A 26530-nucleotide genomic window follows, 5' to 3' on the forward strand; every position below is an offset into this window, starting at 1 on the left:
ATACATGAGCAAACTTGGATTGGCTGAACTTGTATGTGTTCTTAATTTGGAGATGGGGAGTAAGCCACTACCAGATTCCTCTGGCAGAAGATTCTCTGAGAACTGACAGGGCGGGCACGTTAAAATCCGAATGCAAAACCCTGTATTTCCTGACATCATCCATCGAGTCAGGACATCTCCATACACATTACATGATTCGCAGCTGACATAACATTTTAGTCTTAGGTACTTATGCGTAGACTTTCCCACTGGCCACAAATACAGATGCCTTAAAGGGGTTATCCAGTATTAAAAACAAAAACATGGTCATTTTTTTCAAGAGACGACATGACTTTGGTCTCCAGTTCAGGTATGGTTTGCAGTTTGCTCCATTCACGTCTATGGAACTGAGCTGCTAAACCCCGCCCAAACTGGAGACAAGTGATGCTGTCTCTGGAAGAAAATGGCCATGTTTTTCTAACGCTAGATAACCCCTTTAAGTAGACAGGGTAAACCAGAGAGGACTAGTCTACTCACTTATCCCCTCACTCTCAAATGTTTTTCCAACTTCTGTACAGCTTACACTTTTTGTATATTGCATATCTTGTGCGTATTTGTGTTCTGTGTATTTTTTAAGAATGTTAACCTAGTCTGCAGATGGTATGAGATTGCAACATTCTTACTTTGTGGTTTCATTCAGGCTTATTTTATAATTACTGGTGAAAAACAGAGTAGACTCTGAGGTCAGAACCATGAGTCCAGACTTCTGAACCTCTGAGATTTCAACAGTAAATATTCCACATGTCAAATTGGACAAATTGGGTATTTTTTACCTTTCCCAGTTCATGTTACCACACCCTAGAATAGGAAGACTAATACATAGTTACTACCTCTTTGTTTGACTTGCTTTTTTTCCCTCGTCTTCACTTTCTAAAATTACTCTTCTTTCCTTCTAAGGCTGCTACTAGGTGTGGAGATACTTGTGAAAGTATAACCTCTATAAAGAGTTTTCGGCAAGGACAATAATTTATAAGAAATATCATACTTTTCTCTGCCCATTTGGAGCTTAGATCGCAATTCATCCCAGCAAGCCCACACATGGAGTAAGCCAAATTCATGGGAAGACCAGTGATCTATTCGTTTGTTTTTAGACCAGTGGGGAAATCTGAGACCCATTGTACCATCCAGTGAGTAGTTATACGTTCACATTCATTTGCTAATTCCATAAATAAATCTTGCCACTTAGATTTACTGAAACATATCTGTAGGTTTTTAGCATATAAATATTCTATAGAAAATATGACCGGATTATCCAGCTCATGGGTATTATATAATATAAACTGTTTAGCTTGAATATACTGGCTTTGGTAACTTGTTCCCATCTTTCTATATTAAGTGCTGGTGTTTCACCCCTTTGGCCTTTGTTCTGCTTCCTGTTTAGCTATGGAGTTAGTTAAACAGCTGTATTCTGTAAATCACAACATGGGAGGTGAAATGTGATTGATGAGTTTACTCCTTCAGGAAGCATTACTGATCTTTTCACTTTCACAGAAGAGGTGCAAAGGGCAATTTGTTGTACAGTACGCTGTGACTCTTGGCTGAATGGGGAAGCTGTTTCTCTTTTCTCTCACTACACAAAGCTGATGTCATTGATGAGGCACTGTAAGGATCTCAGGATATAAGGAGTTATTCTAAATTATAACTTTTATTGATATGTCTTCAAGTGGTATTCTCTCATGGGGTAGACCCTACATACAATGTACAGGATAGGGCATATCTAAGATATTGCAAGGGGTCGGAATGCTGGAATTCCCTGCGATCTCAAAAACAGGGACCCCAAATCCCCGCTGAATGAAGCTGCAGGCCATGCATATGTGTTACAGCTCCATTTATTCTTTATCGAGCCACTGAAGAGAGACGGAATTTGCATTTGGCTGTCTTTGACTGTTCTATAACAAATGAATGGAGCTGCAGCGTTCAAATTTTTCAGCTCTTCAGACTTTTTTCATAATTTACTGTATAACATGATTTAAATCAATAACTGGGCTTATTGGAGCAAAAATCCATTTAATGTGGAAATTATATCAAATCGGCAGAAAGAAGTTCTATAGAAATGTTTTCAGATAATATTTCAATTGGTTTTAAATGGACCTCCGTTATGGAGTGTCTGGCTTCAGACATGACTTTTTTTTTTTTTTTAAACCACTTATCTGGTGTACAAGATTAGAAAAAACATTTATCATTCAGAAACAGCACCGCTCTTAGCCTTAGGCTGGTTTCAGACAGGCATAAGATATTTGCATCTGTATTATGCCCACAAGCCCTGGCCTGACCATAGGTTTGATGACCCAAACTGACAGCTGTCCGTTTAAATAGTGATAAATATGGACAGGCTGCCGCTTATGGCAGTAACATTGATGTTAACTTGTTACTTTGCTCATACAAATTTTACGTTTAGGCTTTCGAAACATAAGGTTTACATGAAGAACTAGAATTCGGCACAGTAAGAGGAAAAAAAAAAGTCACACCTGATTAGAAAAAGCAAGACAAATTCCTTTAATGTATGCGATTACCAATGCAAAAGGCATCACAGAAAGAACTGCTGAGACTTTCGATTATTCTCCCAGTGATCTCCATATTTGTGTGTGGTATAAGTAAAGTCATTTACTACACAGCAAGGACTCAATTTGTCCAGTGCTAGTTGCAATTTAAATGATTTAATTTCTACCGCCATCGCTGATCCTAGACAGAGTACGATACTGGTTACTGTAAAAATGATCCCGGAAATTGGTTTTGCTGCTCTTGCTGTGTTCTAAAGAAAAAGTTAGAAAAAAATGTAACCTTTCACAGTTTGAAAAGTATCACTTGTCAGAATCTCTGTTTAAAGTCAAATATTGTGATTTGTTTTTCTTGCAAATATTGAGGTTTCCCTATAATAGCGTCATTTTATCTTGTTGAGTTAGAAATTTGTTAGTTTTTCTTCTAACACGGCTTTGCCTGTAATGTAAAATAGTCACGTTTCGCTGTAAAGCAGACGTCTCTGATTCTGTGTGGCTGAGAACAAAAGCCCATTCTTGTCCGTAAACGTCCTGTGGGTCGACATTGGCACATTGAGTTTAACCATTTTTTTGGTTAGGATGTAATAGTTGTTATGAAATTTGCTAACAGAATAAACCAGTAGGTGCATAAATTATTATGGGTTTTAATTATAAATGTACAACAAAAAAAACAGTTTCGTGTTACAAGGTAAATTAAAGATTTTTTTTTTAAATATTTATATTTTTGTTTCTCTTTATAAGAAGTATACCTGATTTAGGGGCAAGCTATGCCCCCACCACCCTGTCCTAAAAGATTGTCAGTGGAAGTGACAGCAAAGTGCTCCTTTCTAAGCTACCCAGTGCTACAAGTACTATAGAACAGGATGGGTTATGTTCAGTATTTTAGCTGAAATTAGGAGTAGGTCCAAAACGCAGAAAAAGGTGCAGATGTTTTCATCATAAAAAAAAAAATCTGTTCTGTGAAAGCTGTTGGCAGTATACTATTATTGTTATTGTTATTATTATTATTCAAAATGAGGACCAAAATACTGCTTGTGATCTAAGTATATAGTAATTGGATGTCAACTGCAGAGGTTTGATGATCTGGTTGGGTTCTTCCAGATAAGAGGTGTATATGGGCTATGGTGGGGTATAACATGGTTATGTTGTGGTTTTTAGAGTCATAAATTATTTGTTGTTTTTTTCATATGCATCTTTTTTTTAGAAATTTACAGATATTTAACAAAACATTTTTTAAAAAACTATATTTCACAAACCTATTTTTTTTTTTTTCTCTCCAAGCTTTTGGCAGCTTTATAGAATGTAAAATGGCCTTGGCCTACTATTTTCCTGAATGCAGACTGAGCAGCATTATTGAAACTTCTTAACATTTCTTCATTCCTGCCCAGCCAAAGGGAATTCCTACTAGACGACCTTGGCGCTCTCCTTTTTGGATCAGCTACCTACAAATCTAGAAGTGACTGACTAAAATATCCAATGCTTCTATGTCTATTTGGGATAAAACACATTGTGAGCTTGCTTGTATGGATCAGACTTATAGGTTTCATGAATAATATTTCCAGCTGCTTTAAAGTGTGCTTGCCCTTTTGCCAAATATATTAAACATTTGGTTAAGCAGCCATTTTGCCTGCTGCTGTCTGTAAATGTTTTTATTGGCTTTCATCACCTATTCCTCCCACCCTTAGCAGGTGATGGTGGTAATATTCCTGGCCCTGCCTTCAGGAAACTGGCACAATGGTTTACAGTTGTGAAGCTGTCTTCTATCTGGACAGAAAGCTTAATGGAAGAAGAAAAGTATCCCCACTCCTTAATATTATATAAACAGAACAGTACAGCAGGGGTCATTATTCAACTTTGCATTCTCAAGCTGTGGCATATCCTGCAGGTTGTAATCTCACTGTAGATAGAAAACCATAGACTAAAGACCCAGGGCTGTGGGGTCAGTAGACCAAATTTCCAACACCAATCCCTGTGTTTTTCTACCTTTTCACTTCGACTTGGACTGCTCTTTATAAATGGCCCTTTTTTAACAAAGCGTAATGCTGAGCTTTTTACGTATAAAAGAGAATAATCAACAAGCTATGCCGTTTATAAATCATACCATATTATTCGTCTATTAGATATTTAGACTGTTCACACAATGCAAGAGCTATGGGCATTTTTCGGCACTCAAAAACAAGGGCCATTGTTGTGAGTGTCAAACAACGGCTGTTGTTGCAGTGAAAATTGCATTGATGTCAATGCACTAGGGCCGGAAATAATTGACAATGTCAATTATTTCTGCAACTGTAGCAAACAACGGCAGTTGTTTAATACATTAGGTGAACAATGGCCACGGTTTGCATTGACTTCAATGCAACTAATTTATGACAAGAACTGCCCTTGTTTGAATTGCAAACAACGGCTGCTTTTGTCATAAAAATACAATTTGGGAACAAAGCCCTATTGTGAAGTTGTAGTTGGTACATTTCTGCTGCCTTATATAAAGACAGATATTAAAGGGGTACTCCAGCGGGGGGGCACTTTTTTGCTGAGGGAGGTGGTTGAGGGAAAAGATGTCAACTGACCTCCCCGGTTCCAGCGGCGGGTCCCGCATCGCGGCGATCCAGTGCCCAGTTCCCGGACGCTTCCTGGTGTCTGACGCGTGCCCGAGACGTGACGTCAGTGAAGGAGGCGGGATCCGTTTCAAGTCCGCTTAGATCCCGCCTCTGTCACTGACTGGCTGAGCGAACCTGAGACGTATCATCTCAGGCCCGCGGCAGACACCAGGAAGCGGCCTTGGACTGGAGCGCCGCAATGCGGGTCCCGCCGCTGGAACGGGGGAGGTGAGTGGACTTCTTTTCCCTCAGCCACCTCCACCCCAATCCCAGCAAAAAAGAGCCCCCCCCCCTGCTGGAGTACCCCTTTAAGGCCACTGCCTAATATGAAGACAGCAGTAAACAGTTTTTAGAATAGGACCTTGGGCTGGTTTATGATTGTTAGAGCATAACTGGTTTGGTCTAGTATTGCACATCAGCTTCATTGATGTTAATAAACACCCCCCCCCCCCCTTTTTACGCCAGATTCACACATACCAGACATGACATTACCTGCTCCATGCTTGGCTTGCTTCTTGGCTCCTGGCATCTGGACATCCTGCTCAGCCAATCAGTGGTTGCGGTGGGGAAGCACACTGATTAGCTGAGCAGGACGTTCAGCCGAGAACCCCCGAAGCAAGCCAGACAGTGGTCATTATTACCCTTTACAGTAATAGTCAATATTGCCTTGGGCCACACAGATAATGTATGCTCCGGCCGGCGGGGGTTAAGGGGGCTGTCGCTTACATACTGTATTTGCAAGGGGATGTCAATCCCACTGCGAGTATGGATTCTCATAGAAACTAACAGGCAAGCGGATTTCGCTGAAAATTTGCGACATGAAATCCGCTGTAGATCTGGACTTAAGAAAAAAAGCAGGTCATTTTCTTACCTTCTTCCTTATGGGCATTATTGCTTAAAGGGGTATTCCTATCCCAACTAACATAGGTATACCTGTATATCTCATTAAGTTTAATATATTTGTAAGTACATTAAAGCAAACTTGCCTCCTTCTCCTGATATGCTACTCTTTCTCTTTGACAGCTTGTTGTCTAGGTTACTAAACACCACTCTGCTCTATAAGCATTGGTCTTGCTGGTGTGTATATATAGCTTTAGAGAAAAAAAATACACACACACACACACACATTGTATCCTCTTTCTCCAATCATCTACATTTCATGACAATTTAGTCAATTTATCCCACTATAACTTTGTTTTTTTCTGTTTTAGATTTTAGTGTTGATTTTGTATTAGCTTTTCTGTAGGTAAATCCCATTTCACTCAGCCTATTCGTTACAGTACTCTTACATACATTGACTTTTATTTGTGCCCATTTGTTTCTCCATATTTTCTAGTCTTAAGGCATACTGCTTTGGGTTTTCTATCCTGACCTCTTCCCTGATCTAACTATGTTTCCCTTTCATAACTAATTTTATTGATACTTTCACCAAATTGTACTGGCAGCTGACTGTGAACAACTAACCAGTTCTGTTTTATCGAGCCAAGACATTCAGCTGGTAAACATGGTATTACCATATCTGTGTGTTTGCTATGAACATATTCTAAGTGTATTATTACATAATTACTGCTAGGGGTTAAAGATATGATGACGTCACAGACGGAGCACAGATTTTAATGTCCTCCGATAACTCCCTCCCAATATAGTAGCAGCTGCTGCCGCCTTTTTTGCTCGCTCCCTAATGTCCAAATATTTTTTTGCATTGGCTTTTCAAAGGAAAGTTACTTAGTAAATCCAGCAACGGCACCTCAGCTGAAACTTTCATTTCTTATGAGACCTGTTATTTGCTTTCAGAACTAGCTGCAATGAAAATGTAATTATCTTTTCCACATGAGACCTCCCGGAACGATGACCTAAATGTTCAGGAACAAAGAAACCTCTAGACAGTAGTGAACTCATTTTATGGCTTTGGCTTCTTTTAGAAATAATGAAGTACATTCTAAGTTAAAGTGTGGAATGGGTCCAGGAGAGGTGCCATCATGCCGCTCTGCCTTGCCCATGGTATTTAGGTCCATGGTTTAGGCAGAAAGCATAGATTATTCCTGGGTAATAATACAGGGGATGAAAAAACAGTTTTCCCTCACCTGGTGTGGGATTTAGCACCTGCTTTGTGCAGGAGATAGAACCTGCTAAAGCCTGAGCTGTATTCTTTCAAGCTGGGCCAGTCTGTCTGCTAAAGATGGCCCACACTGTTCCTAGGATGTAAACCAAAGCTTCCCTCTAATCTCTAATTGCCCATTAAACTCCGGGCAGCTGTCCCTTGTGTGAATACCAGGGTACCTACTGCTGTATCTACCAGAAATTTAAAAAACCTCCGTTCCTGGTAGATCAACCCTTTATATGCCGCAGTCAAATTGTTACTGCAACAGGAAAAGAGTCTGAAGATCCATACTTGCCCATTGACTTCTGGATGAGATCTCTGGTTTGTTGCATCTCCATGGCAGTCTTAGGGAAGGGGCCAAAAATGTACAAAAAAGGAAAAAATGTACATAAAAAAAGTAATAGAAGGGCCCCCCCCCCAATAAAATAAGCATAACATTTTCCCTCTCCCTTCCCTTATTTTATATAAAGCATAAAAAATAAAAGAAAAGTACAAATCTTGGATATTGCTGTCTGTTCGACCTGAATAATACCATTATTTTATTATTTATCCCACACAGCGAATGCAGTAATAAATTTCTTATAAGGCTATAATTGCTGTATTTAGCAGTAAATAATAAAAAAAAATCATAAAAAAATTTATTCCATAATGGTACCGATAAAAAGTACAACTTGTTTCTTAAAAAATAAGCCTTCATTTGGCTATGTCGATTAAAAAAAAAAAAAAATTATACTACCTGGGAGGCGACAATAGAAAAACAAGGGTTGTAAAGGGGGTTAAAGCGACTCTGTACCCACAATTAGGCTGGCACACCCTCTCTGTCCTTCCTCCCCACCCTCCTCATCATTAGGAATGCTCCAGGAAGATTGCTTCCTATTCCCCACCTGTGTGTATAATGAACATGGGCTGGATCGTTAATACACCTGTGCAAAGCTCAAACAGCAGTAAATGTTCCTGGATCATTTCTAATGATAAGGAGGGTGGGGAGGAAGGACGGAGAGGTGGTGGCAGCCTAATGCATATACAAATGTAAGCCCCGGCCGTTAGACACAGCGCTGCCGGATTAAAAGTTGTTTTTATGACAATAACTGCATCCCCTGCCGAACGGACCCCAGGACAGATCTTGGATTAAAAGCAGCTATCCGAAGGTACAAATGGTTTTGGGGTGACAGATTGTGGGTACAGAGTTGCTTTTAAAGGCGTTATCCAGCCTACAAAAACATGGGCACTTTCTTCCAGAGACAGCACTGCTCTTGTCTCCGGTTTGGGTGGGGTTTTGTAACTCATTTCCATTGAAGTGAATGGAGCTTAATTGCAAATCGCAGCTGAATTGGAGACGGGTTGTGCTGTCTCTGGAAGAAAGCGGCCATGTTTTTGTAGCACTGCATAACCCCTTTAAACCATTTATACTTTAGAGAGTGATGTGTGCTTTATATAGTTATAACATGACTTTCAAAGATCTATTATACATCTGTTTTATTTGAAACAGTTTTCCCTGTCAGATTCTTCAAATTAAAAAAGCCATCAGGTTTGGTAGACACAGAAGTAGTCTATCCTAGGAGAATTCTTGTGGGTAGAGAAACTGATGTAACTTGTAAGGAAGCACAAGGAGGCCATGTGGCTCCATACTAGAGAGACGTGGCCTCGGTGCTTTGCCACACAGGCTATTTGTACATGATCCTTTAGTCTAATTCCGTTTGTGGTTTCTGTAAATTTCCTTTCCATTTTAGTAGATGTGGCTGACATGATTTGGATGAAATGCTGAACACAAATAACCTAATTGAGATTGAGAACATTTAGAAACTTGAAAAATAAAATCAATGTGCCAGTCACAGTATACTGTGGTTTTACATACTTACTGACTTACTTAGAAGTTAACAAAGGGTTTTAAGTGTTAACTTATTGTAAATGCCCCCCCCCCCCTTTTTTTTTTTTTTTTTATTCTTTGGCAGAGTAATTATTTCCAATGTGATCATCTGGTGAATTATTTCCAGGGGACTAAAAATATTAAAAGTAAAATGAATGAAGCAGAAGTGGTTATTGGTACTGTACTAACCTGTGATTTCCCCTGTATCAATGAGGGGTTCGTTTGTACTATTAGGATACAAAGGTTATATATAAATTTAAAGTGGTTCTAATGCTGGCCAGATCATGAGTTTAACATTTTATCTCCTGGTTAGTTTTCCAGTTTACTTGCAGTTGTCTGTTTTATGCATTTCCTCATTCACTTCCTGTTGGTGCTTCTGTAATGCATAATATTAAAGATATTCTAGAATTGACCCAGTTTGAATGCTCATGTGCTCAGTGTAAGCATTTTGTCAGTGAAGAGGGGTCTGCATTTTCACTCTGGCCTCTCCCATTCATACAACCACCACCATTGTTACAGTAGCTACTCTGTGCTATCAGACCGTACAGCTAGCTCTCATGTCCTATGTGCATGAGTGAACCTCAGCCTCCTATAACCATGATCCCAGTTGATTGGTTATCCTAACCTTTTGAAATGTAACATCCAGTGCATATGGGAGCAATCTAAAACACCTTTCATGGCTCTGACCAGATCAGCATCCACCACAGTTATTGTTATTTCTCTTACGTGTGCCTATTTCTTTTTTATTTTTTTTTATTATTATTATATTTGCTTCCCCTGTGACAGGTGCCATTGTCACAAGATCATCAGTGTTAAAGGAGTATTTAGGGGGAAAAAAATTTTTTTCTTTCAAATCAACTGGTTTCTAAAAATTATATAGATCTGTAATTTTCTTTTTAGTCTGACACAGTGCTCTCTGCTGCCACCTCTGTCCAGGACAGGAACTGTCCAGAGCCCCCCCCCCCCCAAAAAAAAAAAAAAAAAAACTCCTGCTTTGGAGAGTTGCTGTGTCAGACAGAGGTGGCAGCGGAGAGCACTGTGTCAGACTGAAAAAAAAACACCACTTCCTGCAGGACATACAGCAGCTGATAAGTATGGGAAGACTTGAGTTTTTTAAATAGAAATTAGTTACAAATCTAATCAAACTTTTTGAAACCAGTTGATTTGAAAGAAAAAAAATTTCACCCAAGTACTCCTTTAAAGTTATAGCTCATCAGTAGAGATGAGCGAACCGGGTTCGAGTCCATCTGAACCGTTCGGTATTTGATTAGCTGGGGCTGCTGAACTTGGATAAAGCTCCTAGGTTGTCTGAAAAACATGGATACAGCCAATGACTATATCCATGTTTTCCACATAACCTTAGGGCTTTATCCAACTTCAGCAGCCACCGCTAATCAAATACCAAACGCCCGGGTTCGGATGGACTTGAGCATGCTCGAGGTTCGCTCCTCTCTACTGATCAGTATATGTCCTATAAATAAGTATAAAAGCAGTCCCTGCAAAAGCAGTCCCACATTAATATATTTATGTAGTGAATAAGGTAGCAGAGCACATACTAGTATATTGCAGCTTCACTTTGCAAGATGACACTGTGCTCAGGCTGCAGGTAAAGCCGCATACTGTGACGTCCTTTACTCATGCACTATATTTTCTTAAATCACATTACTAGTGCTAACTTATCACGAGGATAACCCTTTTTTTTTTTTTTAAAATAGAATCTGGCTTTTGTACCTACTGGGTTCAACTTTTATTGATGGGGGAGACCACATATGGCTGTTGCAGGGGAAATCTAGCGTTAGTTGACCACCATGCAAATGAAAGGCTGACCATGTAACCCATAGAGGGGCCAGATACATTAAAGAAATTTCAACAGCAGTCATCTTTACTAGAGATTAGTGAAGCGAATCCAGAAAAGCAAGATTTGCTGCAAATCATGCTGTCAATTTGCTTTGTTTTTCGAATTTAATTCACAGCGATTCATTTACAAAATTCACTAAACGTGGCATTTAATATGGCAGATGCATGTTAGCTTACAGTACCGTCACTTGGCGGGAGCAAGGGATTATCCATAACCCCTTGCGTTTGTCCAGTCACTGTGATGTCTGCACCTTACCCTCTATATAAGGTGATTGGCTTCCTGGAGTCGGCTTTGCGTGTAGTGGGGAGTAGGTTGCAGCAGGCAAAGAGAGAAATACAGAGATTCTGGGAAGATTGTGGGTGGTTTTCAGTGGCAGCAGGGAAGCTAGTGTCTAGTATACCAAGTAACTGCTGGTTTTGTGCATTATACAAAGTCACTGGGCACTGGCTGGGAGTTGAAAGAGTACTTGAAGGGGCAATGGAACATGTCAAATGGTTAATTAGAAAGTTTTTATATTTTATGCCGCTGTTCCACCAAGGTCTACTACTATCCATGGCAGAAATTAAATAATTTTCTTACTGATTGACATTTTTTTTAAATTGTCATTTTCCAATTTTAGAAACTGTGACATCATCTGTTGAAAAAAATGCTACTCTGTAATAGTCCCACTATTGTAGCTACTATAGATTTGGCTGTTTTAATGAGATCCATTTGCATTCAATTCACAAATATTATCGAATCTAACCCAAAACTCACGAACCTCGCGAAACAAATGTTTAGCCTTTTTGTTCATCTCTAATCTTGACTTCTCAACAATGTTTTGAGAATTTGTTGTTCCTTCCACTTCTGTTAATCCCATAATGGCAAAAGTTATAATGTGAATGTGCTCATTATGCAAACATTGTGCTATTTTTTGCATTCTGGGCATATAAAATGTCCGTGTGGAGCGTGACTTTATGTTGTGTTTTAGCATGGTCCGCTTGCCCCTCTTGCGTATACTCTATAATTTAGAGATAATTATGAATTCCACAATACTGTTCTATAATCTTTACTAAATCCTTTTAGTATATGTTTTAGCTTTAATTTATAGATTGTTTAAGAAAAGTTGTGCGGATACATGCAGTACATCAACCCATAATTCACCTAAAATAAATGTTCTTTTTGCCTTCTTGGTCAATGTGGGTTATTGCAGCATGCATTTTAGGAATAGGTGCAGTCACATACATGTGTGTATTCATGCATCTATATAATAGAATGACATGGCCCATTGCTATTTGACATTGAGACTAGGCTCATAAGCAATAGCTATGTTGTTTTGCATAAAAAAGACATTGTGGGGACATGGCCTCAAAGTAATGCACATGCTTGGTATTTACAACTCTTTTTTTTTTTTTTTTTTTTCCCCCCCACTTTTCACACACTGTGTGTGAACATGGCTTTAGGCATTTTTGGGGTTTGGGAGATTATCGAAACAAAGCAGTTTATAGCATGCCTCGATTCTTGTACAAACAAGCCTATCATGTAGATCCATTATACGTAGAAGGAAACACTGCATCCATTCAAAGGCTCATCTGCTTTGCAGGACATTCACACCCTGAAAGTTCATACACAGCAAGGTTACAAACTGTTGCCTGCATTCATAAGAATCTAAGTGGAACCCTCAAGTTCTAGGAAGCATTCCAGACTTAAGCCACCTTCTGATGGTCTGCTTACCATCATCTTCGATCGCTGCTTCAGAATTCCCACTCAAGGTCAAAAGGCTCATTTATTGAATTAAATGCCTTTTCTTCTGCCAATATTTTCTGATAGCATAGCCATCTTTACAATTATGACTAGTTAGACTTTTCCTCCTTCTGAAGGAAAGCTACTTTTTTTTTCCATGGATCATTGCCTGAAAATAAGTCTTGCACAGTACAGTTATTGCAATAGGAATTATGAATGTGAAACGTCATTCAGCAGTCAGAATATGGGCTTGTAGCCCTGTAGCTAAGAGAATATCAATTCCTTGCAAAGTAAAAAAAAAAAACTAACAAACAAAAATACTTGAGAAATTTCAACTAACCTAAAGGTAATGGCTTTGTTTTTCTATATATTGTGTAGAATATTTAGACTACTTTCTTTGTATCTTTTGGCTTTTTTGTTTCAAGAATGGGAAAGTTGCATAATAAACGCTGCACCCGAAGGCATGTGAGAAGACCCTGCTAGCTTCAATACACAAAGCCTAATGTTTGTATAGCACTTGTTAAGTAGAGTAGAGTAGACCTCAAGCCGTTCTCTGTTTCATCTATATGAATGCAGCCACTGAGAGGAACCTGACTAGACTGGAAAAATAATAATCACTATCCAAATATTTCATTCATAAATAAGCTATTTGTTATTTAATTGACTTCTGGGGTTTCATTATGCTCACAGTGCAGCATATAGCAGACCCATAATGTAACTCTGTGTGTGAGGGTGCATTGAAATTTTCATGGTGCAGTGATGCACTGACTTCATTCATTCACATAAGCTAAAATGCAAAAAATAATTTCTCATCCTAGAGTGTTTGATGATGTACCAGCTTCACAGGAGGCCTATCAGAATTATTTTTGGATTGAGAAATTAAATAAGAATAGTCAAACAGATAGTAACACAAATATATGCGCATTGTCCTCTGTGAGTTCCCATAAAAATATCCATTAAATACCCATTAAAAATTCCCAATCAAATAAGTCATTTTATGAAGCATGTAAATAAGGCTAAGGCTATCTTCCTACACAGTATTTTTGCTCAGTATTTTGCAACCGAAACCAGGAGTGGGTTGAAAACACAGAAAGGCTATGCTCACACTCTGCTGAAATGGAGTGGATGGACGCCATCTAATGGCGATTTACTGTTATTTCAAAACAATGACCATTGTTTTAAAATAACGGTAATTATTTGCCATTAAATGGCGGCCATCCACTTCATTTCAGCAGAGTGTGAGCATAGCCTTTCTGTGTTTTCAATCCACTCCTGGTTTCTGTTGCAAAATACTGAGCAAAAATACTGCCTAAGGCTATATTCACATGTTTTTCACCGGCCGGGTCACGGAACGGACGGTGTCTAAGAAGATCTTTACTGTCGCTGAATTTGGATGCGGGCGCATCCGCTCCATCGTGTGAACTGACAGGTTTTTCTGCAGCCGCAGGAAACTGACATGTCAGTTTCTTGCAGCGCCTTTAGTGATCCCGGCCGGAGTGTATACTTGGGGAGGCATTTATTAAGTCCGGCGTTTTTTACGCCGGACTTAAAAATGCCCCCGCAGCTCCGGCGGTACGGGGATTTATGTAGAGGCGGACTGCCTGTACATAAATCCTGTGCGCGCCGGTGCGCACCGCCGAAAACCTACGCCAGCTGAGGACTGGAGTAGGTTTTCGGCGTACATTTGGGCGGAACGGATGATAAATCGCACGGACTCTGAGTCCGCGCCCTCCGTTCCGCCCACTTCCCGCCTACTTTCCGCCCCCTGGCGTACTCGGCGGAAAGTGCCGATTTGCGATTATTTTATTCGCAAATCGGCCATTTGCGTATAAAATAATACGCAAATCGGCACTTTCCGCAAAAAATCATCCGTTCGCCGGATGATACATGTGGCCCTAAGTGTATACACTCCGGCCGGGATTCCTTAGAAAGTACCACTACGTAAGTTCCGTAGTAATCACGGCCATTGTTACAACGGCCGCGATTATTACAAAACATTCGCAGTGGGAACATGGCCTAATAGTGTGTTTACACAGACAGATTTATCTGACAAAGCCAGGAATGGATTTGAAAAGAGGCGAGATATCAGTCTTTCCATTATGACCTGTTCTCTGTTTATAGTCTGTTCCTCGCTTTGGCTTCAAAAATCTGTCAGATAAATCTCTGTGCAAATGTAACTTAAGGCCTTATTCACATGTTCTGTTATACAGTCCGTATTTAAAGGATCCATAATTACGTACTTGAGTTATAGCCCATAGTTTTCAAAGGGCTATTCACATGATCAGTATATTACGAGTATGCAATCTAATCCGTATTTAAAAAAAAAAAAAAAAAAAAGTCCTAGAGTGAATCCCTTTTTTTTTTTTTTTTTTACGGGATCCGCTATTTTTTTATGTCTTGTAGCCTAGTTACATCTGTAAAAATTTTTTGAAAAATACCGATATGCAAAGTGAAGGAGGTTGAAAGGATGTGTTGCAAAGCAACCTGTAGCAGGAAAAAAATACGAATTGTGCATGCACTAGCTCATTGTACAGGTGGATAGCGGGAAGAATATACAGACCATAAAAATTACTGAAGGTGTGAATAAGGCCTAAGCAAGTATCATTTTCTTTACAATGTATTGGTCTTTGGTTGTTTGTTTAGGGATTAACGTTTTAAACTCTGCATAAGTATTGGTAACATACAGTATATACCTTTCCCTAAAGAAGTTTTGTGTATTGATTTTATGTATCAAATGTTTATATTTTCTATGTTTATTATCTTTTAGATAAATTATTGGTGTTAACTGTTGCAACACAAGAAAAAGATGGCTTTCTTCGTTTTATGCAATCTGCAAAGCACTTTAACTACACTGTGAAGGTACAGTATGTATTTGCACTTAGGAGTAATAATCTCAGTCATAAGTCACTATTCATTACTATACCTATAATATATTAATAGTTGCATCATTGCATATTGTTTCAAACCTCTTTCTAATCTTTGGCTACCATTTTTACTTTTTGTTTTGCAAAAAAAAAAAAAAAAAGAGAGAAAAAAGTTTAACTTTTTTTAAATGTATTTCTTTCAATTGCTATTTTGTTTGTGAATCTGTGTGGGCTCACTTTTTGTACTATGATCAATATTTTGTATTGATATCATTTTTGTATTTTTTTATGTTTATGCTATTCACTAGGCCGAATCAAAAATGTTACTTACATTTTTTTCTTTAATTCTTTATTTTTTATAATTCAATTTACATTAAAAAGTAACAAATAGAGCAAGGGGATAAATAACACATTTCGCATACATTAAAGTTTACATACATTATTATATATTATAACACCCTTGCTAGGAAGAGCAAAAGGATACATAACATAATTTACCGCAAAATTATTGTGCTTCACAAAGCTGAAACCTCGTTAACATGATTATAAAAATAATTGACGTTATCTGTACATAGCGATTTGTATCTGTTTGCCCTTATCTCAATCCCCACCCCCAGGCCAGGGGAAGAGAATTAAAAAAAAAAAAAAAAAAATTCTCCTCAGAAATTCAAGGGTTTTGCTGTTTTATTCCCTTTTGCCTTGTGAAACCATCCTTCTAGGCATCTGACTCGATTTACTTGATTAAGCCATACATTTTTTTTAGGAATTCCAGACATTATACCAAACATGTATGTTTGTTTAGATTTTTAGTCTCTCATTGGAGAATTTCATAAGCAATTATTCCATTCTTTACAATATTATGTAACAAGGTTAAATGTTATAAAGAAAATGGGTGTATTTCACCCTGCATTGCAAAGAGTGAGAATGTGCATCAAACCTGCAGCAATGTCCTTGTTTTCCTACTATGTCTGAATTGATTCAAAGAACATTTACATTACTGTTTACATTCAGAGCAACATTTAAATGAGTTATCAGGGCATAAACATTATTAATAATATTATTAGTGATGTTAATATTTTTGTATGTTGAAAGATAAACAAGTAACCAAATACCTTATATAATTAATGTTGTACACAATGGCATATAGTAGCTTCTTGTTGAAAATTCTAATCAATATGCTATTGTAGTTTTAGTTCTGGAAGCAGGGGCATAACTAGAAATGGCTGGGCCCCATAGCAAAGTTTTGACTCCATACCTCCCCCCCGGACTAACCACATACCTGTCAAGTGTAGTCATAACCTTTACCTATAACTGCTCTTCAGGCAGCTTGCAATTAAGGGGACATTTGTTGCACCCAGGAGGCCCGCTCAGCAGCCACCAGGTACTGAAAATGGCAGCTCAGGGAGCCCTGTGTTTGGCAGGAGTGGACTACTGGGGGTCCCTGGTGCAGCAGGCCCTGTAGCAGCTGCTATGACTTTTTTTTTTTTTTTATTGAAAAAACGAACAGATTAGGCATGTGTACATACAATACAGATAATAATAAGGTACTGTTATGGCGGTAGTTAGGCCCCTGTCTGGAAGATGAAACATACCTAATATTGGTACATTTTGTTCCAAAATGGGAAAGGGGCCCTATAATGTTAACTCTTGTTTAATGGTCTCAGTAAATGTAGTTGAAGTTTAGCAAAGTAGCTTTACCTACGTTTTTAAAGAACACTGTTGATCGGGAACATATTTTCTGCTTGCATGCAGTCTTTGTCTACAATTTTACTTTTTAGTGATTCAAAATGTGACTGTAATTGGGTTTTGGCTTCAGAAATACTTAGAAACTTAGTGATGAGCACAATGAGTAATGCACGTTTCTTATCTCAATGCTTCCTCTAGGTTCTTGGCAAAGGTTTAGACTGGAAAGGTGGAGATGTAGCAAATTCAATAGGCGGCGGTCAGAAAGTCCGTCTTTTAAAGGATGCTTTGGAGTCCATTACAGACCAAGAAGATCTTGTTGTTCTTTTTACAGACAGGTAATCATTTTAATGTGAATAGGCTTAACGTTGAAAATCCTCTTGAAAGTTATTCAGATTCATCATAGATGATCATGAAAGTAAGTATTACTGGATTTAAATTTTATTACAACCTTCTGGTGTGGAGCTTGATCGATTGTATTTCCACACACACTAAGTTTATTAGTTATCATCAACTAAAAAAAACTATGTAGGGATCCCAACAGGTTGATGTTCCTTATTCATCATCCATGACATTCTACTAGAAACACTGCAAAATATCAAGGCCATTGGAGTATAACAAAGTAATAAATATATCTTAGTGCATATATATTCTTCCTGCCAGTGACCACATTATGTCATGTGTGATAAAACCCAGCTGCTTGTAAACTAGAGTATGTTGATTTTTAGTTTTCAAGGAGGAAGTTTAAAAATTTTCAACAATTGATGTTATCAGCCCAGTTCAAATCACTGTGAGGCTGTGTTCCCACACAGGTGTGTGTGTTTTTTTTGGGGGGCCTTTTTAAACTGTTAAAAATGTATTAATAATAATAATAAAAAATATTATTTTTATTATTATTATTTTAACCCTTTGAGGACCAGGCCCAAAATGACCCAGTGGACCATGCACATTTTCATTTTTGCGTTCTCGTTTTTTCCCTCCTCCCCTTCTAAGAGCTCTAGCACTTTCAGTTTTCTATCTACAAGGCCATGTAAGGACTTGTTTTTTACAGAAATAGTTGTACTTTGTAATGGTAATGGTAATCCTGACACTTTTTTCGCACTTTTTGTTTACGCCGTTCGTGATGACGCTTGTTATATTTTAATAGATCGGATTACGCACGCTATGGTATATTATGTTTATTTATTTATTTTTATATGTTTTATTTATATAATGGGAAAGGGGGGTGATTTGAATTTTTGTTGGGGGAGGGGCTTTGGGGTAGTGTAATGTTTTTTTTACTTCTTTTTACACATTTTAAGTCCCTTTTGGGGGACTTGTACATTCATTTGTTTGATTTCATATACTGATAATTGCTATGCCATCGGCATAGCATTGATTAGTGTGATAGGCGATCTGCTCATTGAGACTGCCTGTGCAGGCTCAGTATGCAGATCACCGATCGGGCCGCGCGGAGGCAGGTGAGAGACCTCCGGCGGTCTGTTACAACGATCGGGAGCAGTGTGACTGCGGGGTTCTGATCGTTAAGTGAAAGAGGACTTCCCCTGTCACTTACACTTAAACGCCACGATCGCTGCAGCCTGTCAATAACGGTGAGGGCACGGCTGCTCACTACAGCCGGCCCCCACCACCTATGAAGCGTGCCCCGATCTGGAGCGCGCTTCATAGGTCAGGGCGTACAGGTACGCACACTGTTGTCTGGGGACACACTTCCAGGGTCGTCTAGGGGTTAATCCTTCATTTTGCTTTTAGACCTTAACTGCAGAAACACGCACCCAACTGCTCATTTTGCAGCCTTAATAATTGTTAATGTGTTCTCAAGGAGGGGGGGGGAGGGTACTCAAGGCTAGCAACCTCTTAATACATATTCCCAAAAGAGCTGTTGTCCTATTAAATTTCAATAGAGTACATTTATAAGTAAATACAGAAGTTTTCCAAACCATTAAACAGACATTTTTGCCCTGTCTTGTGTCTCAAACATAATGTAAGCATACCCTAATAAACACTGCTTTCGAAAGAAAGTAGCCATGTTCAAAATGTACTGGATTTTTTTTGTGTTATTTTTGTGCATGTAAAACAAAAAAGAAGCCATGACCTGCCTTTGATTTTTGTTGGGCGAGAACATAGTAACGTGCTATGAAAGAGTTCTTGTGCTTTTTTCCATCATTTAAATTTTTCTGTTTCCATATCTCCCCCTGAGGATTTCCAACATCTATACAAGTGCAAAACTTGTCTTATATCAATACTTGGCACTTGTGATCTTGTTATTGTTTCTACTAAACAAACATACAAGGGAAATTCTAAGGGCCCCACCATCAATATACGTACCTGTCATTTCACAATAATCTTTGATTTATGGACAATTATGAACAATATGAATAAATCTGCCATATTTTGAGCCATGCTCTTTAATTGTGCCCATTTGTTGTAACCCTTATTAAAGAAAGATGGATGATTTGTATTTATTTTTAAACTTTTACTACAATGTTATTCTTCAATACATGACTCTAAGTTTCCTGCTTTTAATTTTACACAGATACTGTAGACTTTTAGAATAGACAATTAGCAGAAGATGTGGCATTGTCTAACTAATAAAGACCACTGGAGATTGGGAAGGTGTGAAGGGGATCATTCTTATTTCTTTCCTCCAAACTGGTATAATTGAACATTCTAATTGTGGGGTTATTACTGCAATAGAATGTAATTATACATCCATTAAATAGCAGCTGTATATTTTCCATGGACTGCTTATTCCAGTTTGAATATACAGTTGAACAAACTGCAATGGCCAGGATTGGAGTTGCCTGGTTTAAAACGTTAAACATGGTGGACAATAATGACTGCCGTTCTATGGTGTTTGACATAAGGAGTACCTCTCCTATGTCTGCCCATGCGCACCTAGCAATGCAGTTTTGTGGTGCTGATGGGCCTCCATGTTTGCTGGGGGCCTGCCAGTTCCCCAGGTCAGCCAGACACATTTGACTATTAGACCATATAACACGACCCAATCGTTTCTGCCAGTTTTACACCTTCAAACAATGTGTTGGGAATAATATTAGTTTTCTAAAACATTTAGTAAATAGACAAAAAGTAATAAAAGAATTACATTTGTTTAGTATGGAGAAGAGACGTTTAGGGGAGATATGATTAATAAATTTATTTAAATATATAAATGGCCCCTACAAGAAATATGGGGAAAAGATGTTCCAGGTAAAACCCCCTTAAAGGACAAGGGGGCACTGCCTCCGCCTGAAGAAAAAAGGTTCAATCTCCGGAGGCGACAAGCCTTCTTTGGAATGAGAAGATCTGGTCACAGCAAAAACAGTAGAGTGTTTCAAAACCGGCTTAGACAAGTACTTAGAAAACAATAACATAAATGCATATGTATAAAAACTATCATCATCTGTCCCCTTCCTTGTATCCATCCCCTCCTTGTATATCCCCCTTCCCTGTATCCATCCCCTCCTTGTATATCCCCCTTCCCTGTATCCATCCCCTTCTTGGTTGAACTTGATGGACATGTGTCTTTCTTCAACCGTATTAACTGTGTAACTATGTAACTATCTGGGCAGCTCCCAATTCTAAATGGAAACCAGACAAACATACACAAACACGCATCGCGCGCACACACGCGCACACACGCGCACACACGCGCACACACGCGCGCACACACGCGCACACACGCGCACACACACACACACACGCGCACACACACACACCACACACATAGAAAAAAAGCTTAAACAGCAAATAGAGGAAAATAAATTAAGCAATCAATTATCTCTATATAATGCTATAGTTTTTTTGGGAAAATATTGGTCCTGAAGGCTCCAAATGGGCCAATCTTTATGGGTTTAAGGTATAGTCCTTAAAATATAGAGGAGTATAGGTTTAGAATTCTGAAGGGCCGCGCTGTGCTAAAAATGCTGTTAATAATCTCATCTGCTGATAGCAAGCTTTGTTTAATTTTCCCTGAGTAGACATACATTCCTGGAATTTTTTGACACAATATCACAGATGCAATACACTGATAAGTCCAGTAAAAGTAAAGAAAATATCTGTTGGAAAACTTTAGAATATTGTTGGAAAATGTGTGCACAATGTTTAAACATAAGTCTGTTTATCACACATGCCATAGGGGCCCATAGGGGTGATAAGCAAATAGAAATTCCTTGTTCCATATCTTTTTGTATGTGTTGTGAAAGATTCTTTCTTTTAACCCCTTAGCGGCCCATGACGTATCGGATACGTCATGGTACCGCGGGGGGTGTTCAGAGCAGGGTCCCGCCGGGACCCCGCTCTGAACGGCGCTGATCCCGGCTGACATGTGCAGCCAGGCAGTGCCTCTTATTAGCCGGCGCGGGTCCCGTTGCCGCGTCGGCTAATTAAGCCTCTAAGTGCAGCTGTCAAACCTGACAGCTGCACTTAGAGGCTTTTTACCGCACATCCCTGGTGTCTAGTGGGACGGATCTCCCCCCCCCCCCCCTCCCGATCGCATTCGCGATCGAGATCCATTCTTCTGCCCGTGCCGAGTCTCAGCGTCGCAACGACGCTGATCCCGGCTTGGCAATAGATTGCTGTGGCCTTCAGCAGGCCAAAGTAATCTATGACCGATCTGATCGATCTTTGTTGTGTATATACACAGCATTGATCTCTATGAGAGATCAGTGCTGTGTATAACTGTTTTTTTTATGAATAAAAAATCCCCTCCCCTAATAAAAGTCCAAATCACCCCCCTTTTTCCATTTTATAAATATAAATAAACAAATAAACATATTTGGTATCGCCACATGCGTAATCGCCCGAATTATTAATTAATCACATTCCTGATCTCGCACGGTAAACGGTGCAAAAAAATTCCAAAGTACAAAATTGCGCATTTTTGGTCGCATCAAATCCAGAAAAAATGTAATAAAAAGTGATCAAAAAGTTGTATATGCGCAATCAAGGTACCGATAGAAAGAACACATCATGGCCCAAAAAATGACACCTCACACAGCCCCATAGACCAAAGGATAAAAGCGCTATAAGCATAGGAATAGAATGATTTTAAGGAACATATATTTGTTAACATTGGTTTGAATTTTTTACAAGCCATCAGATAATATAAAAGTTATACATGTTATATATCGTTGTAATCGTAACGACTAGAGGAATATGCATAACAAGCCAGTTTTGCCATAGGGCGAACGGCGTAAATGCAAAACTCCCCGAAATCACAACTTTTTTTTTTCAATTTTACAGCACAAATTATTTTTTTCCGGTTTCGCAGCATATGTTATGGAAAAATAATGCCTGTCATTGCAAAGTACAATTGGTTTCGCAAAAAATAAGGGCTCATGTGTGTCTCTAGGTGAAAAAATGCAAGCGCTATGGCCTTTTAAACATAAAGTGGAAAAAGCAAAAGTGCAAAAACCTTAAGGGGTTAATAATGAGTCTGGAAGTTCGGGATCCATCTTAATTCCCATGCAAAAATGTGTCATCCGTGCCCCATGATGTTTTTTAAAGCCTCTGAGTGAATTTTTGTCAGTTCTGAAAAGCTAAGCAAATTTTACGTTTCTAAGTGAAGTTTTAGTGAGTATGTCTCCTGTGAAGGATTTTATACCTTGCTTATTGCATAGATTGAAGTGCTTCCAATCCGTTTCTCCCTTCTGAGTATTTGATGTAAGTGAAGTTTGTCAGGCACACTATTTGTTATGGTAACTGTATGTTTACGTGTCTGTTTTAAATCCAACATGGTAGAACTGAGGGACTGACCCTCAATATTTTGCCGCTGATGTGCAGCTCATAGTCCCATGAATCTGCCTGCAGGTGATTCCCATTGTCATGCAATAGTACTAATGGTCAGCTTTCCATATGTAATCCACTAAAATACTACAAGTTGCATACTACTAGTGTGGCAGCACCAAAAACCCACTCAGCCACTTTTTCTATTGTAGATGAATAGAGTTATGCAAAAATTCATGTGTCACTGAACTGACAGCAGAGAAACGGAAATAAGCCCACACTTTCTTCAACCAATCAAATCTGTGTAAAATAAAAGCTGGGAATATCATAAAGGCACCCTATTAAGATAGATTTATTTCTGTTTGGGTATATGCAGAGCTTGAGCTCTGAGTGATTGGCTGAGGGCGCTGTGACTCTTGTCTCTGAAGTTACAGCCCACTCAGCCAACCACTGACTAAGACAGCATCACAGCCAGTAGACGGCCAGCAATAGCAGAGCTGAATTTAATAGTGAGTTACAAAAAAGCTGTAATGGTACCTGCAGTCCTATAGAAAATTTTCAATGTTTGGGTTAAATGACTGAGACAGCAGCCAGTATTTGTCTGAGCGGGCTGTCGCTCTCATCGGCTGCCATCTTTACAAACTCATTACAAACTTTTCTGTTTGTGAAGTTTGGTTCATCTCTATCTGTGATTAATCTGAAATGCTGCAGTGTTTCAGAGTGAATTGTACACCATTTTAATATGGGAGCCTGTCAATACTTCATGCTGCCTGTTTAGGCAGAATGAAAGTGATGACAGGTTCCCTTCATATATATCTTTATGCTTCCTGTATGCCACTGCCTGTAGGCATGTAGTTGCCACTTTTGATCCTTACAAATAATATTTGAAAAGAACACAATCCTCACACTGAACAAGCGCCACACCCTCTCCTTATCCGACCCTAGATTTTACCTTTCCAGATGTGTCTCAGTGCAATATCTGCCAGAAATATGAAGCTTTGAGCCGAGCGAGTGTGCTGCTTGTTCTGTGATGATTGCTTACAATCCACTTTTAACAACATATTTGTGAGTATAATTTTTTTTTTCCCAGCAAGAGCTTGGTCTGTACTGCTCTGTGTGCATATCCTGTTCTAGATTTCATTGGATAGATACAGGTTAAAGGGGTACTAATTCTATTTTAAAGCAACTCTCTACCCACAATCTGCCCACCCACCCACCCAAACCGCTTGTACCTTGGGATAGCTGCTGTTATTACAAGGTCTGTCCTGGGCTTTGTTCGGCAGGTGATGCAGTTATTATACTAAAAAAACTACTTTTAAACTTGCCACCCTGTCTCAAATTGGCGTGACCTAGAGTGTCTATGCCCTAGGATTGCACCGACTCTCCGTCCCTCCTCCCCGCCCTCTTCATCATTAGGAATGCCCTGGGTAGTATTTCTCCTAATCATCACCTGTCTGAACACTGCACGTGCTGGATCATTAAGGCACATGTACAGTGTTCAGACAAGTCATGATTAGGAGCAATCCTAATGATGAAGATGGTAGGTAGTATCCTTTTAAAGAATAGATTTTTTTTTTTTTTTTAACATTCCAATAATAGGTTTCGCCTATTTGTCTTCAAAGGTGCTTTCTTTTTGAGAATTCTTCATCCCCTGCTGTGTCCATGTCCACAGAAGATAGGTCATTGGGTGGAAATAAAAAGGATGTTTACCTGTAAAGCATATTCCATGTGTGTCTTGACTGTATTATTTGATGGGAAATTTATGAAGATTAATTTCAAGTAGCATTGAGAGAAGCAAATCCAGTGAAGCTTCATTTGAAAAATTTTGTAGTAAAGAAAAAAAAAAAAAAAAACCTCAGTCACTTGTCAGTGCTCACCCAGTGTCCTCTTCTGTGTCTCATCCTCTGTGTCACCTCCAGCCAACTACTGGCTGAGCTGGGACAGCAGCAACCAGTGATTAGCTGAGAGGGCTGTCGCTCTTGTCTGTAGAGTGACAACACAGTCAGCCAATCACTGGCTGCCGCTGTCCCGTTTCATTTAGTGATGGACTGAGCAGGCCGGAGGCAGCACAGAAGAGGACAACGGGGCAAAGTGAACTGGAAACTATTGCACTAAAACAGCTAAACAATTGTTTAGCTCTTTTAGTGCAGTTTAAGGTTTGGTTTGCAAATTTTACATGAAAAATTTGCAAGACCTGATGAATTACATTTTTTTTTTTTTTAAACCCTCATCTCTGATGTAACATCTACATCAAGAATCATTATGGTGCTTTCGTTTTAGAAATCAACTTTTAGTTGGAACATACTAAAACGTATGGGATTACTTGTTGGTGTTTTCCTCTTTGGCTCTATCTTCTTTATTATCTTGCATTTGTGTTGCAGTAATGTTGGTTGTATGTTGTCACCATTCACTTTAAATGTTTATGAAATAACTTGAATATGATGGTAGGTAGAACTTTAAATAATGTTGGAAGCACTTGCCAATAATCTGTATTTCTGGGGTAACAAAACAAAACAGATGGTGAACATTTCTATTGGTTGGAAATTTATTGGGTGTGATTGAAAATAGTCCCTGCCAGATCATTTGGCAGGTTAATGGGATATTCAGGCCAAGCAAATTTCCTTTTCTATTTGTACTCCGTATCTCTTAAAGTTTATAAACAAAATGGTGTGTGTAAGTAATGCATAGGAGCCAAGTTCTCTACAGGCTGTGAAGCCTTTTCATTATTCTGAAATATCCAATATGACATTCTTGTTTTATGTCCCACCAATCTTTAAAAAAAAAAAACCTTTACTAAACAGATGTATTTTCTAATTCACGTGCAGGCTTCAAAAAGCCTAAATCCAGATGACGTGTATAGATTAAAGGAAAGGTACACCTATAGTTAGAGTATAAGATGATTTTGTATATTTATAAACCGATTAACCATGATTTTCAATAATATACAAAATATACTCTAGACGTCACAGCTATGACAATATATCTCTAACACCTTGGAGCATAGTAGAAGAAATAATGCCAGTAATAATCTTCAGAGTCTTTAACGTTTCCTTCATTAACCTTGTTTATATTGTATCTTTTCTGGAATGATGAATCATTCCCAAGGTCTGATGAATAGCAGTTGTGATAGGAGTATAACGTACTCCAGTTATTACTCCAGCTGTTTCTTATTAGAGATGACAGCTAAAAGCATTCCCTATGGTCAAGACTTTCTTTGAGAGCCCATCACCCCACCACCACCACCAGCAGCTAGCTTGAGAATGGGCTGGACTATAACACAAAATGTATTTTATCGAGTGCATATATAAACCTCTATAGTGATTCTGTTACTTGTCTAATCTAAGGCCCCATTGACACGTCCGTGTCAGTTTTTACTGTCAGGAAATCCTGATCAGGAGGCCTCAAATGTCATCAGGAAAGTATCAGGATTTCCTGACAATAATCAGTTTTTACCTTCAGGAAACCATCAGGAAAAACCTTCAGGATTTCCTGATGAGAAAAAAAAGAAAGAAGTGATTTTAATATGGTGTAGTATGCCAACATACATCACAGGTACCCACATCGCCCCTCGTCT

The 26530-nt window shown here is 38.9% G+C and overlaps 1 protein-coding gene across 4 annotated transcripts in view; it reads left to right on the forward strand.

Moving 5' to 3' along the window:
• Nucleotides 1–26530, forward strand: part of PLOD2 (procollagen-lysine,2-oxoglutarate 5-dioxygenase 2) — a 155828-nt gene that overhangs the window by 81736 nt on the left and 47562 nt on the right. For all 4 annotated transcript variants that reach the window (XM_069975398.1, XM_069975397.1, XM_069975395.1 and 1 more), the window contains 2 exons: nucleotides 15450–15541; nucleotides 17431–17567. In XM_069975398.1, coding sequence (XP_069831499.1) covers nucleotides 15506–15541; nucleotides 17431–17567 — 173 coding nt within the window. In that variant the 5' untranslated portion in view covers nucleotides 15450–15505. The remainder of the gene's footprint in view (nucleotides 1–15449; nucleotides 15542–17430; nucleotides 17568–26530) is intronic.

This window comes from Dendropsophus ebraccatus, chromosome 6, assembly GCF_027789765.1.
Source record: "Dendropsophus ebraccatus isolate aDenEbr1 chromosome 6, aDenEbr1.pat, whole genome shotgun sequence".
Classification (NCBI taxonomy): Eukaryota; Metazoa; Chordata; class Amphibia; order Anura; family Hylidae; genus Dendropsophus; species Dendropsophus ebraccatus.